This window comes from Chrysochloris asiatica, unplaced genomic scaffold (genome assembly GCF_000296735.1).
Source record: "Chrysochloris asiatica unplaced genomic scaffold, ChrAsi1.0 scaffold00053, whole genome shotgun sequence".
Lineage (NCBI taxonomy): Eukaryota > Metazoa > Chordata > Mammalia > Afrosoricida > Chrysochloridae > Chrysochloris > Chrysochloris asiatica.
In genome coordinates this window covers 9837008-9853424 of record NW_006408571.1, presented here as the reverse complement: position 1 = coordinate 9853424, position 16417 = coordinate 9837008, and the positions used below count along the sequence as shown (strand labels likewise).

Sequence of the window (16417 nt, the reverse complement as noted above, 5' to 3'; positions counted from 1 at the left end):
ACCCCAAATTAAGAGGTCTGGCACTGAACCCCACCTCTGGGGTGATGGTCATCATCCTCATATGCTTCTCCATTGTAATGGCGCCGTCTTTCCTGGTTAGGATCAAAGTCCACCAGTTCTACCTGATCCATGTCATCAGTCTCTTCTACTTCCTTTCTCTCAGGGAGGAGTTTTTCCAGCAAAGACAGTTTATCAGGAGACAGAAAACCATTCTCAGGAAAGTTTACCTATAAAAAAAAAAATTTCTACTGTAAAGTTCAATTTGACTGATTTCAGATTAGCTTCACACATTACAATGGACTCATTTTCCCCAGAAAAATACATGCATGCACATACAGCCTGTAGGGAGGGGAACCTACCAATCTCAGATCATATTAGAACTCATGTTTCCAAAGGGACAGCACCCAGCAATTCTAAACAAGCTTTTAAAGACTACGACACAAATTTTTATATTACCTGAGTATGCACCTAAATATTCATTCAGAAAATCATTTAAAAACAAATAACAACAAAAAAAACCTTTTATTCTGAATTCAGTGAATGTCTACAGAGCAAATGATCAGTTTTACCTTTGATGAATCGCATACTTTGCTTAACTACGATTGCAATCCCCTCCATGTACCTTCAGTTAACAGTATATACCACTATTAACTTTAACTCTTACATTCATTCCTTTATGCCTGTGTTTCCTGCTACCTTTCTTCTGCCAAACTCCCTCTTGTACATTCAAGCAAATATATTTTTAAACAAAAGAACTGATCTTAAAATAAATCGACAATTCTTTGAAGTTAATTTAAATAAAGTTGTTATTTTACCAGTTAGTCTTTCCTTAGTTAATATAAGTATTTTGTCACCAAATCCACAATGGCTAACTAGATGTTTGAAAAACCTGAAGGAGTCCTGGTGTGGCACTGTGGGTTATGCGCGGGACTGCAAAGTCAGTTTGAACTGCAAGGTTGGTGGGGTTCAAGCTCACACCAGTGGCTCCTCAGAAACCCTATACTGGGTCCACTATGGGTTGGGATGGACTTGATGGCACTAGTGACAAAAACCAATGGTTATACAGTAGATTCTTCCTGTAAAGATCAACAGTCTAAAAAACCCTGTCCTACAGGATCACTATGAGTCAGAATCTACTAGATGGCAGTGGGTTTTAAGATTCTGAAATAGAATCAATTTAAGGCCCCTCATCCCTAAAGCCTATCTTACAGCTAATGATAACAAATCCAACTGCAAACTGTTATCAAAGTGGTGGTGGTGGTGATTATGTGCTGTGGAGCCAGTTCTGACCTGGAGCTCGAGGTGGTTGATTCTTTACAGGATCATCTTTTCCCATGGAACAGCTGGTAGTTTTTAACTGCTGGCACTGAGGTTGTTGTTGTTAAGTGCCGTCGAGTCAGTTCCGACCCATAGCGACCCTGAGGTTAGCAGCCTGATTTGTAACCACTACGCTGCCAGAGCTCCTTTTTAGCAAAGTAGTATTAGATAAGGATACCTCTCCCTATGGAAGAAATTACTAAGTACAAGAGCTGAACAGAAAATTTCCAAGATCAGCTCGAGAAGATAAAGCCAAATATTAAAACAAAATGTGCAAAGATCTGGAATCAAAAAACCAAAAAGGAAGAATATGCTCAGCTCAAGCTGGGGGAACTGAAGAAAAAATTCAAGCCTCGACTTTTGTTACTGAAAGATTCTTTGGGCAAATTATTGAATGATGTAGAAAGTTATCAACAGAAGATGGAAGGAATATAGAGTCACTGTACCAAAAGGAAATGGTTAATGTTCAACCGTTTCAAGCAGAAGCATATATCAAGAGCCAATAATACTGAAAGAGGAAGTCCAAGGTGCATAGAAGGAACTGGCAAAGAACAAGGCACCAGGAATTGATGGAATCAGAATTGAAATCTTTCATGAAAGTGAGGCGGCACAGGAGGCACTCACTCATCTCTGCCAAGAAATTTGGAAGACAACTATCTGGCCAACTGATTGGAAGAGATCTGTAGTTGTGCCCGTTCCACAGAGGTGACCCAAGGGAATGTGGAAATCACCGGACAATCTCATGCGAGTCAAGTTTTACTAAAGGTAATACAGAAACAGCTGGTAAGCATACACTGACAAGAGACCATCCAGAGGTTCAAGTTAGATTCAGAAGAGGCCGTGGAACGAGGGATATCACTGCTGTTTGATGGATCTTGGCTGAAAGCTGAGCGTATCAGAAAGATGTTTACCTGTGCTTTATTGACTATACAAAGGCTTTTAATTGTGTGGATCACGACAAGCTATGGACAACATTGCAAAGTATTGAGTATTCCGGCTTGTGCTCATGAGGAATTTGTACCTGGACCAAGACGCAGTTGTTCGAACAGAACATGGAAACACTGGTTTAAAATTAAGAAAGGTATGCGTCAAGGTTGTGTTCTTTCACCATACTTATTCAACCTGTATGCTGAGCAAATAATCAGAGAAGCTAGGCTATATGAAGAAAAACTTGGCATCAGGATTGGAGGAAGACACATTAATAACCTGCAAGATGTAGATACAACCTTGGATTGCTGAAAGTGAAGAGGACTTAGAAACATTTACTGACGAAGATTAAAGAGCACACAGCTTTCGGGAATATGGATTACATCTTGATGTAAAAAACAGAAACAAAAATCCCCACGACTGGACCAATAAAAAACATTCGTATCAACAGAGAAAAAACTGAAGTTGTCAAGGACTTAATTCTTCTTGGATCAACTATCAACACTCGTGGAAGCAGCAGTCAAGAAATCAAACTACGTATTGAATTAGGCAAATCTGCTGCACAAGACGACCTTTTTAAAGTGTTCAAGAGCAAAGATGTCAGCTTGAGAACTAAGGTGCACCTGACCCAAGCCATGGGGTTCAATAACCTCATATGCATGTGAAAGCTAGACAGTGAATAAGGAAGACCACAGAAGAATTGATGCTTTTGAGTTATGGTGTTGGAGAAGAATATTGAAAGTGTCATGGGCTGCCAAAAAAACCCAACAGATCTGTGTTTGAAGAAGTGCAGCCAGAGTGCTCCTTGGAGGCCAAGATAGCTAAACTTCCGTCTCATTCTTCAAACATATTGTTAGTAAGGACCAGTTGCTGGAGAAGGATACCATGGTTGGTAAGGTGGAGGGTCAGAGAAAAAGAGGAAACCCCCAACGAGATGGATTAGCCAAGTGGCATCATCTATGGACTCAAGTGTGACAACAGTAGTGAGGTTGGCCCAGGATCAGGCAGTGTTTCATTCTGTTGTGCATAAGGTCGCTTTGAGTCGGTACTGACTTGAAGGCACCTAACAACAACAACCTCTTCCTATTAAAACAAGCAAGAACACTAGTGTTTCTTGGCATTCACAAAGTATTAACTGTACTAGATTTCAGTAAATTAACCATTATAAATAGTCAAATTATTGTTGTTATTGTTAAGTGCTGTCTATAGCTTACCTTAAATTCGATGATTAGGCGCCCCTTTTCATACGGTCTACGATAAATTGGCATACCTTCATTTAGCACACATTTGATATCTTCATGCTTGACAATCTGACCTAAAAACATTGAAGCCAAATTCTTGCTTAAGTATGGTTACATTTTTAGGAGGCAGGGCAAATAAGGAAAACACTCTAGCACACTACTAGAAACAAATTTGTGAATGGAAGCAATTTTGTAACCTTTCAATTATGGGTTTTCTTGGGGCTACCAAAAAAAGTCAAGACGACATGACTCTTCCGCTGGGGACCTGGGACTCTGCAATTATAAGCCATTTCCTGATAATAAAGATAAATACACATATACACTCGTTACTGATTTTGCTTCCCTACAAAATTCGGCTCAAGGTGTGTGTGGCCAAGAGAACATGGATCTAGAGAAACAAAATTATAAGGATGAATTTTCTAAATGAGCACTGATAATAGGAATGGAGGCACGTCTGACCTCCACTTCATTGGAATCAGCCTTGGGTGATCTTGAGTTTGGCCCTCTTTGCCCTTTGTGGAGTCACTGTCCCCACTTGGTTTAAGTAGCTGGTTGTCAGGAGGATTCACTGCAATGGCGTCATGAATGTTTTAAAAGGTTTCTGGGTTTGACTGCCTTATGGATATTGGTGTCTCCTGCCTATAATTATGAAATAATGTATCTGATATAGAAATGACTATGTTGGGTGTGATGATTAGAGAGCTTATGAGCCCACCTTCATCAGCCTATATTTTATTGGATTTGCCAAAGGAGACTTAGAACTATGCCAAGAAAGAAAGAGCCTTTTTGCTTTCAGAAATAAGAGTATCCTAAGCCCCACGCAAAACTGATAGGAAAACAGATTAAAAGAAAGCAAAGGGGGAAAAAGAGCAGTTTGTCTTTTTGGACTATGGAGACATCAACGCAAGGACAGTTGGACCATCAGACAGTTTCCCTTCTAAGGAGACCTGGTGTGGCTGTGGTTTAATGCACCAAATTGCAAAGCCAGTTTGAAATGCAAGGTCGGCAGTTTAAGCTCACCAGTTGCTCCATGAAAACCCTATACAGGGATGCTATTGGTCGGAATCAATTCTATGGCACCTAACATGGAACAAAAAAGTTAAAGGGAGCTGGTAAGCAGCAGCTAGTATGCTCACTGGTGACCACCTGGGTTTACTTGTGAGTGGAATTGGAGAAAATGCAGTAACGAAGACACAGACTATTTAGACATGTTCTACTGGCACCCACTGACCCTGACAGGAGAGGTAAGGCTGACTGGTCTGAAGTTTACAGAGTTATGTTCACTCCTGAAGTCATAGGCACTCTGAGAGTAAGGATGCCAGCTGGACTGAAGTACAGGGAGCTGCAGCTGGTACTCATTTGACCTGGCTTGAATGGCTAGGGTGTAATTGTGACCAGACCCTAACTGGATGAAGATAACTAATGTTTGATACTGTGAGGAAGTACAATTGCTATAATGTGATGAACTAGACTTTTGCTTATGGATGCAGTTGCTCAAAGTTCCAACCACAATGGAAGATTCTTCAAATCAAGGAACATGTTTGCCTCCTCAGTGTACTGGGTTGATAGGGACGGACAACTTAAGACATTGTATGCTCCCATAAAGATTTACAGCCTCAGAGATCCTATACAGGGCCACTATGAGTCAAAACCAACTCCATAGCACATAACCCCCACCACCATCAGAAATAGGAGACTATTAAGAGCAAGAAGTGATTGCTTTACTAGCTTTCACGGGTGTGCTTAGTTTCAGGATAAAGGTGGTATGGTAGAATAATCCCCACTGAATAATTTTCTTCTTTTCCAGATGGATCTGCAGAGTGGGGGATGATGCTGATAGAATTTTATTATTTCAATTGTGAGTTAACTGTTAGTAGGTTTAACTGTGATTGTCAAAACTATAAATTGTAGACAATGTGTAACTGAAAGTGGGGGAGAGGGGAGGAGTATTCTCTTTCATTTCAGGAACTGATGATCCCAGGACCATCATTAAAGGAAGAGTATGAATGGAGTGTGAGATCCCTGCCTGGAAAGGCAGAAATCAGAGACAGTGCCACAGAGAAACACAGCAGCTAGAGATTCTAGGCCCATGGACTGAGTAAGTTTAACGGCAGGAGGCTGACTTGCAGAACTGCCCTTTGGACATTTAAATTAATTGAAGGGATGCTTTCTTGGGAGTGTTGCCTGCTCCCACTATAGTGGACACTCAGGAAAGGCTCTCTTGCACTGGGGACCTGGGACTCTGCAATTGTAAGCTATTTTCTTGATAAACTTCTCTTTATATACACACACACACCATTTAAAAAAAAAAGACACCCCCCACCCCATGACAACTCAGGCTGCACAAAGGGTATATAATCAGGGAAGAACAATACACTACTCAGTTATAAGCAGACAATGAAAATAAAGAGGAGACAGTCTACCATACCTGGATGAGAGGTGATGACTATGGTTCGGTTGTCAAGAGTGGATATCGGCTTTTGGAAGCCACACAATGCTTCAACCAGCTGTATGTCCATACACATGAAAAGGTCTTCGCCCCGTCTGTATCAATGTAAACATGGCACACATTTCACCAATGATTGGAAGACCCATAGCAGGAAATTCTCCTCTTCAATTAACATCAGTGGTATCTTTCACAAAGACACCTTCCTTTCTCCATTTAAAACAGAGCTGAGAGTGGGGAGCAGCAAAGATGGAACCTCCTAGTCCTGTTTCTAGGACAAGACTTCAGAATCTTTCCACACAAATACTCTAGGCAACCTCTACCATTTGCAATCCTAAATTGACTCATTGTTGTTGTTGTTGTTGTTAAGTGCCGTTTTAAATCTAGTTTCTTACAGAAAGGGAGAAGGAAAAACAAGCTTATAAGAATGAGGCTAAAAGTCAGCAAACATTGCTCTTAGAGGACATTACAGTTATTAGTTGGAAGTCCTGGTGTGGCACTGTGGGTTAGTTACTGTGCTAGACTGCAAAGATGGTTTGAATTGCAAGGTTAGAACCGACTCTATAGCACTTAACAACAATAGTTATTAGTTGCAGAGACCTGAGCTGGGTCTGAAATTATTAAGGTTCTATGAACTTTGATAGTGAGATATGACTCATTTTTAAAGGAATAGATTTACTGATTTTCATGAGATCAAAAAATCTCAAGGATTCACCTCAAATGACAGCACCACAATCCTGAGCTATTTGATAGCATTTCCTATTATTTCTGAGACACTTGTAAAATATTCAATTTTATAACTAATTCAAAATCCAGTTCCACATGTAGATGACAATGAAATTATCTCCAATCTAAGGTTTTGAAGAAGTTCTGGTTGTGGTGCTGTGGGTTAATGTGTTGGACTGCAAAGTCAGTTTGAACCTCAAAGTCGGCGGTTCAAGTTCACCGGTCACTCCTCGGAAACCCTATATAGGGTGGCTAAGAGTCAGGACTGACTTGACAGTACTTAACGTTTTGAAAGTTAGCCATAGATACAGATTTAACCCATTCACTGATAACTATCTTTCTTGTACTTCAGTATAAAATCAGAATTAACTATAACATCAGCCACTTCCCTTGGAAACCCTATACAGGGTCTTTGTGAGTCGGGATCAACTCTATGGCACGTACAAACTCAAGCATATAAAATATGTTGAGGTTTTACCTAGTAAAAACAGCATGGTCCTTCTGATCTAAAACAATAATTATATCGCCTGGCTCCAGTCCTGGCTCTTGGTCTCCTTCACCATGGAATGTTATCTTCTGACCATCTTTCATGCCTAAAATAACAAAGATCAATTTTGTTATTGAACTGTCAAATTTAGAATCACAAAATCTATCATGACACCCACATGCAGATTTGTTCATACATGAAAAATAAAATGCTAAGTGTCTTTGTGAATGTTAAGTATCACAGAAATAATTTTAAATGTCCCCATGGTTATTAGTTCACTTTCGAATGTCACACAACAAGACCTGGCTTCAAATCTCAGAGCTGCTGTTTACTAGATTGCCTAGGAGGCAAGGTGCACAACCTTGCTAAGCCTCAACTTTCCCCAAAGAGAGCACCCCACTATGCCTGCTGTGATGATTAAATAAAACGGTCTATGTGGTATCAAACGTGTAACTCTCTGAAAAATACAACCAGTAAATGCCAACAAGAATTGTACTTCTCCTTTTACACTTATGAACCTATATCAAATCATCTCTTCTAAGTACAACACAAAAGAATGGCATAAATGAAGACTTTCCAATATCTACTACACAAGCAAAAATTATAGAGAATACTTTCAACGAGCATTTATTTGGAATAATGGCTTGGACATCACTTTAAACACAAAAGTGAGAAAATCTGTTTATACATTACATTGCAGCATACATCTGCTTATTTCCGGAACCAACACACTAAAAGTTTACCTAATAAAAGTTAACTTTGTTTCTGTTTTGATTATGGAAAATATGAAACCTCTATGAAAGCAGACAATTTTAATACTATTAGACTGGCTTATTTCACATGGTAGAATCCTCCACAGATTGAAATTCAGCCGCTATCACCTCATGACTATGCTTATTTCATCTATGATACCACCATCGAACGTTTTCTCATGTATTACTGAGGCAAAACCCAGACTATCCACCATTTACCTCTCTAAAATGCTGAAGACATAAAAAGGAAAATACACTTTCACATATAATTGACAATATAAACACAATACGCCTTTAATCATGTATGTGGCAAAGTAACCACCCTATTCCATTTGTGAAGCAATTAATCAGGTTTTGCCATTTAGTCCATAAAACTGTACAAAGTATGGGTACACACAGCATAAAAATGCCTTTACTTATAAACCAATGACCTTCCCTAAAGTTGATTGTTGTTGTTAAGTGCCATCGAGTCGATTCTGACCCACAGTGACCCTGTATAGGGTTTCCAAGGAGCAGTGGGTGAGCTTGCATTTCAAATGGCTTTGCGGTCTGGCGCATTAACCCACAGCACCACACCAGGACTCCCTAAGTCGGTAGCAAGGGGGAAAAAAAAAAAATCAAAATGCACTCTCTACATACACTCCAACTAAGGTGAAAAAATCATTTGCTGAATTCAGTAATTGACGAAGGAAACGTTACTACTGCAGCCCCTTAACATAGATATGGGGAGCTCTGTGGCTTTGTAGGATAAACAGTGGACTGATAACCACAAGGTGAGCAGTTCATGCCCAACAGCTATTCCAGAGGAGCAAGATGAGGCTTTCAGCTCCAGCACAGATTCACAAGCCTTGGCAACCCTATACACGGTTGCTGTTGAGTCACAATAGACAGCAGCAGCAATGCAGATTTATATATATATGCTTCACAAAGTTCATGGAAAAATGGAACTGAAAGATAATGGAATCTCTTACAGACTTTCTAAAGCCCCCTTGTACTTTTTTAGGGATTTTTGGAGTGAGAGAGGGTTTTCTGGGAGGTGGGGTGGGGGTGATCTTTTGCCAGTTGTTTAATTTTGTCACTTTCTAAAAACATTTAAAAATATATTACAGAAATACTTACATGTTATAGAAATTTTAGGAAATGTATATATAATCCCCTTCACAAAATAAAATCTGTCTACTCCGAATAATCAACATTAAAATACTATTTCCTATCTTAAAATGAAGTTATTATACAGTACATGATTGATCTGGAATTGTTAACATTATGAGATCTTTCCATTTTAATACATACTCCTACAAATGTCCAAAAAGCTAAATTAAAAAAATACTATTTACTAAGTAGTAAGAGTTATCTCTGGGTTATAGAATCACACATGTAAGTCTAGTTAAGCATAATTTTTAGAATTGTAAAAATGTTAATACCCGGAGCACTTACAATTTCAGAATGAGAAATGGCTCAAACTCACCTTTGTCAATATGAACTTCTAGAATCTTCTTCTCTCGAACTATCTTCCTTCCATTGCAACTTTTACATCTATCTTTAGGGCTGATGCGTTCCCCATGGCCCTGGCACTCCATGCACACAGAGTGAATTTGCTGGACCATTCCAGGTTCTATCTGATGAGTTTTTATTTGCATCCCAGTCCCTCGGCAGTTAGGACAGCATTCTACTGCTCCTTTCTTACCACCTCGGCCTGAATAGTTTAAAGACAAATCCAATCATTTATAAATTTAGTAGCGAATACAGTAATGAATACTTGAGAAATAATGCAGTTTCAGAATGGGCTTAAGATTTTCACGATCTGATGGAACGATGCTCTAAAGAATCTATCATCCAGTCTTTTTTATTTGATGTAGCCACAATCCCTTCAAGTATCTAAAAACATCCTGTCTGCAGGTCTTTTTAAGAATTTATTTTAGAATTTTAAACATGTGCTTTCAAAGTACAATTCTTGGGACAATTACACTTGTGAGATCACATCATTTTAAAGCGTTTAGATCTCTACAATATACCAAGAAACTTGATTTATAAAAAAGCTTCACAGACAAGGCCTATAAAGTGAACAATTAACAACAGGAAGGTATGCACTCCCTAGAATAAAGGGGCAGCATGTGTCCAGGGATAAAGCTCAAAAGGCAGGAAGGGATAGGAAAGATCGATGAATGAAAATGGTAAACACAAGGAAGTGAATTGTTACATTTCTACGATTGTAATCAGTGTTACAAATCCAACCAAATGTGTATGAATTGAATGGAAAACCAATGTACTCTGTAAACCTTTATTCAAACCTCCCAGCCCGCCCCCATGGCACATAGCATAGTTTAGATTCAGTCAGTAATTTATCTCTAAATGGAGTGAGTCCTCAGACAGAAACTGTTTAAACCACATTACACATTATAAAGCCATTAAGATATTTAAACATTAAAGATACAGGAAAGTGTTGTATGTTGAGAAAAATACCAAACTAGCTGGATCCCAAATGCATTTAAAATATACACATAGAAAGATAAAAAGAAAGCTAGTATTCTGCTAATTTTCTCTAGGTGGTAGAGTCATGCGTTTTTTTTCTCAAAGATTTGGGCAGTATATATTTGCTTATATATTCGAAGTGCTCCAGCAACATATTAAACAAACATGTTAGAAAAACCTTACCTTCACATTTGTCACAAATCACATTCTTTTGCAGAGCTAGTTTTCTTGTTGCACCATTATATAAATCTTCTAATGTTACTGAGAGTTGGTGCACAACGTTTTTCCCTAAAACAAAATATTGCTCATTATAAATCTAAAACACTCTATCATCGGAGTTCAAAGCATTATAAAAACGATAAACACAAGATGACTCTCGTAGGGTACACATTTACTGAACACCTATTACATATACAGAATGCCACATGATCACACATCATCTTTATCATATAATGTAGTCACAGATGAGGAAATCTGCGTCAGAGATCAAAGTAATGTGCCTATGGAGCGAGATACAGTCATCTTAGAAACCAACATTATTTAAATGGACACATTTCACAAGAAATTAATCCAAACCTGCTTTTCTGTTCCAATGGAAATCTTTGAACTTTTCACTTAGTATGGTATTGAGCAACCAGGCCAATTACATCATCCAGCAGTTTTCCGACATAAATAAAAATCCCACTAATGAATATTAAAGGAGCTCTCGTAGCATAGTGGTTATGAGTCGGACTGCCAACTGCAAGGTCAGCAGCTCGGAACTACCAGTGCTTCAGCGGGAGAAAGATGAGGCGTTCTGCTCCTGTAAAGATTTACAGCCTCGGACACCCTGTACAAGGTCACTATAGAGTCGGAACTGACTCCAAGGTGGCTTGTTGTTGCTGTAACTCCACTTCACAACAACAAAATGAATATTAATCAGGGATGTAGCTGTTGCAATTTTTATCAAGTTGCAATTGAAGATTTTAAATTCCCATCTCTTTCTGAATCAATAAAAACAAAATACTGCTGGGCCGGCACTAGTTGTTAAAGGTTAGTTTCTCATGTTAGTGTTTCTGGCCAACAAAATGTTACTACGCAAGGATGGAAATGTAGTTTTTTTGGGTATACTCAAACTTGCCCCTCATTTTAACTTTATACAGAATCAAGAGTATTGAAGGAAAATTTAAGTTTCTGGAGTGTAATGAAGCTTGTCATTTCTAATCCAAAAAGCAACCTCTTACTGATTTAAACCAGAGTAATTTGCCAGAGATAACTGTTAGGACAATCCCTGATTAAAAACAATCACCACCACTTTTCTGTAAGTGGAGTCACCCTAACTATTTACTAAGCAATTGACTTGGATTAGAGATTGTTTTCTTTTAAGGTATAAAATCCTCAAATAAAAGCATACTACTTTCTTGAAGACATTTAAAGGTGAAGAGAGTATACAACTTCTAAGTAGCTTAAAGTGACATTTTATGACTTACCTATTTGTTCTACAATCCATTAGCCCTTATTTGTTGGTATAAAACATTAGGAACAAGGTTAGATTTTCTTCTCTTGAGCAGAACATTGTACTGGAGTAAACAATATTTCTACAACCTGTAGACTATTATTTCTGCTAGATTAATTGCATACAGTTTAACATAATAAAGCTGAAGCAAGATAACACATACAGTAGACTATCTGAAGGCAATGAGTTTGTTTCAATCATGGCTCTACAGTTGTCTGGCTGCTTGACCTTGAAGTTACCCTAGATCACCCTCAACTGAAGAGACAGACTATTGTATTTAACTAGCACTGGGTTGCTATGAGCAAGTAATACATGTAAAAAGGATTTTTTTTGGGGGGAAGGGGGGGACTTTGAGGATTACCTAACTCCCTTTATGTTTGATTAATTTTAACATACACAATTATCATTTAATTGGCTTGGCTTAGCTTTTTATTTTGTTGAGAGCATTTTTTCTATGGAAAACTTCATTTTTAAACCATACCACAGCCAACATTTTATTAACGTTTAACCAAGCGTTTAAAATGGATGCTTTCTCAAGAATTTGCTTTTTTCACCAGTAGCTACCTTAATTTTTTGCATGTGGACTAGGTTTAGCTTACCTCTCCTCTCTCTCTGCATCCTTCCACCTCCTCCAAAAAACATATCAAAGATGTCCATGGGGGAACCAAAACCACCACCTGCTCCACCCTCTTTGATGGCCTGTTCTCCTCCTTTGTCATATAATTCTCTTTTCTTTGCATCAGAGAGCACTTCATAAGCTTGAGAAATCTGTTTAAACTGTTTGAGACAAAAAGTAATCAATTTTCATTTTTTAAAACAAAACTGTTACAAAGCACAGTCATTACACTGTTGTGTGCCTAAGGACTGTAATCTTTATGGGAGCAGATTGCCAGGGCTTTTTCCCGTGGGGCTCTGCTAGCAGATACAGAGTTTGAACTACTGACCTTTCTGTATTAGTTGCCTGCGATGCTTAACTACTGCATCACCATGGCTCCTTTTGCCATTATGTTGTTGGTGGTTGATTCCAACCCTATATCTGGAGAGGAGTACCTGGTGTGTTTGAACCGCCAATCTTGTGGTTAGCAGTCCAGTGCTTATAATACAGCACCACACCAATGGTTCTTGCCATACACTCTATTTCATTACACTAGACACCTGGGAAGATGTAACACTGAAGGATGTGTTACTTGCCTTCTCGCCTTCATTAGGATTCTTATCAGGATGGTACTTCAAAGCCAGTTTCCTGTATGCTTTTTTCAACTCCTCCTGGGTGGCACTGGGTTTGACCCCCAAAACATCATAGTAAGTGGTTTCTTTCACCATTTTCTACAGCCTGAAATTAAACACATGCTTTTTTAATCGACTTTCAACTTGTAGTTTTAATTATAGATAAAAATCTGTCCTTTGCCCAATCTAACTAGAATGCTACCGCTCTAAACTTCACAGTAAAGGTTAACAATTCTAGGATAATTCTGCCCAAAATTCTAACAGACCAAAGATAAGCTAGAAAATACTCAAAACCCTCCTTCTCGCAGTTGCTTCTCATAGTCCCACACCAAGGCTTCGTACTAACACTTTTTTTTGGAATGCTTGCGTCCCTTCCCAGAGGTGGTGACTACCAGCCACAATAAAAACACTAGTAGGTTCAGTCCAGTGGTTCTCACACTATCAACGTCTTCCGTAAGTCTGATAATGCCGTATTATTGCCCGGTACATATGGCACGGGGGAGGTGGGGGGGAGCTGGTTTCTAGAAATCATCAGAAACATCAGCTCCGGTCAGCTGGCTTCCTTCCTTCCCCCGAGCCTTAAAGTCGTTTCTCAACCCCAGGGTTTACAGCGCCTCCTCTTTCACCGCCGAATCCCTCTCGCCCTCAAGCCGGGGTCTTTTACATCTCGTCGGGTTCCGTCCGGCATTTGGCGCCGACAGTTAAGATTGCCTTCCTTTCTCCCGCCCACAATGGATCCAGGGGGTACAAGGCGAAGCCCAGCCCTCAACAAAGAAAGGGAAGGGACAGAGAAACGAAAGCTGCAGCCTCCGCCCCGCTCCCCCCGCGCAGCCCCTCGCCCCAGCCTTCTTCTGCGCAGGCGCACAAGGCCCGCCACCCCGAACGAACGAAGGCGGGCGGAGGGGCGCGGGGGCGCGCACGAAGGGGCAAAAAGGCTACGGCTCCTTGGGGACCTCAGACTGGCTGAGGAGTGGGGGAGTTCGAGCAAGGCCTGGGGTCCACTCGTTGTTAGCTGGGAATAGAGTGCCAGAGCACGACACCAGACCAACAAATAGGGAATCGTGGATTAGGGAACCGACACCCCTCCCGCCCACGCGGGGTCAACCGCCTCCCGACCGCGGCTCCACCCGGCAACGCGGCGCCATCCGTGGCACCTGGCGGGGACAAGGCGAAACGCAAGGGCTGAAACTCACCGTTGAGCGGGCCGAAGCTGGTGTGGGGGAGCGGGAAGGAGTGCGTTGCTGTGCGCAGTTCGGACAGCCGCCACTCCTCCGCCGCTCACGAAGCGTTCTGGAAAGTTCCCCCCGGCGCGCCGCAGTCGTCTTTTGTAGTCGAGCTCCGGCGCGTCACCCGCCGGAAGTCCCACCCCTCCCGGCCTCTGCCACCGCCCGCAGTTACCTGGGAAACGGCGCGGTGCGCTCGGGCTGGGAGGGACAAGTACCGAAGGGCCTTGTGGGGGAGGGAGTAGGCGAAGCCCCGTTCCTGAAGTTCATGGAACCTTGCGTAGCTCCATCCTTCACCCGGTAGGCAAGGGGTACGCAAGTCTGTGGCGGAAGTAGGGATCGTCCAGGCTGCGCTGCAGATCGGATTACCAGATCAGTGGGGCTGCCGCCGGTGCACAAGGGGAGGGGAGAGTTTGGGCCCTGGCGGATGCAATCGGTCTGCGGAAGAGGAACCTCTCAGAACAAAGCCCTGCAGCCCCTCCTCCCTGCCGGCGCCTAGTTTGCCTCTTAGCGTCTTCTACCGGTGTGGTTCCTGCGACCTGAGATTGTGGGAACCCGCGGAACAAGAATTTCTGAGCAAGACGGGCCTGGCCCCCCAAACCAGTCTCAAAGCATTGGGTCTTGTTCTTTTCCATGCACAGTACAGCACCGTGTAATTCACCAAACTGGGAAATTGGGAGAGCCCTTTGTGTAAGTCCAGGTCCACCCCGGACTAGGCTAAACAGGGAGACGTTGAGAATGCCCCCGCATACGCTGACAGCCTTGAACTCATCTCTGGTTTGGACAGCCGGGGACGCAGTACCACTAAGAGTGGCAAACTGTAAAAAAAAGTTTAAATTATTTTTCAGATTCTACTAATATATGAGCCTGGATCTACAATCTCCAAAGTGAGCTCTTGCACTTTCGATTAGTGGGACGAAGGTGTAATGGAAAATTAGGTCTTTTCCTTACAGTAGCATAAAAAAACATGAATATCAACACTGAAGAACCTGAAGATGCAAAATTGAAAGATCCGTGTTACATCACCTAGTTTCTTCGGGGAGCCAGAAGTTGGTAAACTGAGGTCAGCACGAGAAAGCCTTCTGTCTTAGACTGATGGAACAGGGAAAGCTTCCCTGACAAAGTGACAGTTGAACTGAGTTGTTCCTAGCAAAGGGCAAAGCACAAAGGCAGGCCTCGGAGGTGTAGAAGAGTATGATATCTTGGAAATGGCAACTACATGGATATGGCCAGAACTGAGGATCCCTGGTGGACGGACTCCTGGTGTGGTGCTGCAGGATAAACACTGGAATACGAGTCGGTTTGAACCGCAAAGGCTGTGGTTCAAACTCTCAGCCTCTCAGAAACCCTATACATAGGCTCACTATGACTCAGAATCTTCTCGATGGTGCTTAACATTAAAGGAGCCCTGGTGGTATAATGGGTTTTGCATTGGTTTGCTAACCAGAACGTAAGCAGTTTGAATCCACCAGCCACTTCTCAGTAGATAATGAAGCTTTCTGTTACTATAAAGAATTATATCCAAAAACATAATGCTGTGAGTTGGAAGCCACCCAAACACACCTAACAACAGCACAGGGGTTCCCAGCGGTAAATCTTTACAGGAGCAGGACACACAACAATAAAGGGGTCTGGAGTAGCTGAAGGTGAGGCTTCAGAGCAAGTTGGGAAACCTTCCAGGCTAGGTGCGTCATTTTCAACTTACCCCTGGAAGCATGTCCAAGCCAAGCTCTTCAGCCTTATCTCTGTTTATTTAATCTGTGCACCCCAGTTACATGAGCTCTCTGCAGTTTCCCAAATGCACTTTTTCACCTCTGTGTACTTTGTGCTGTGCCTGAACCAACACCTAATTTCCTGATCTTAAATGTTACCTTCTTAAGTGTCATCTATGATATATTAGTTTTTTCTTTAAAGTAATTGTTGTTGTTGTTAGGTGCCATCGAGTTGGTGCCGTCTCACAGCGACCTTATGTACAGCAGAACGAAACACTGCCCAATATTGGGTTAACCTCACAATTGTTGCCATGCTTGAGCCCACCGATGCTGCCACTTGGCCAATCCATCTCGTTGGGGGTCTTCATCTTTTTTCTCTGACCCTCCACCTT

The 16417-nt window shown here is 41.3% G+C and overlaps 1 protein-coding gene across 1 annotated transcript; it reads right to left on the bottom strand.

The window, feature by feature from the left end:
- Window positions 1–8: 8 nt before the first annotated feature.
- On the bottom strand, window positions 9–13186 carry DNAJA1 (DnaJ (Hsp40) homolog, subfamily A, member 1). Its single transcript, XM_006863027.1, has 8 exons — window positions 13055–13186; window positions 12463–12640; window positions 10552–10656; window positions 9365–9592; window positions 7136–7250; window positions 5914–6029; window positions 3459–3559; window positions 9–227 (listed from the first exon to the last, which is right to left on the bottom strand). Exons 1-8 carry the CDS (start codon window positions 13184–13186, stop codon window positions 9–11), a joined length of 1194 nt encoding a protein of 397 aa, XP_006863089.1.
- Window positions 13187–16417: the final 3231 nt, after the last annotated feature.

Coding starts and splice junctions, on each gene's coding strand:
- DNAJA1 (XM_006863027.1), bottom strand. CDS start 13,186: ATGGTGAAAGAAACCACTTACTATGATGTTTTGGGGGTCAAACCCAGT. Junction 6,030..7,135: donor GACCATGCTGTTTTTACTAG/GTAAAACCTCAA, acceptor ACATTGATACAG/ACGGGGCGAAGACCTTTTCA. Junction 228..3,458: donor GCCTAATCATCGAATTTAAG/GTAAGCTATAGA, acceptor TTTTTTTTATAG/GTAAACTTTCCTGAGAATGG.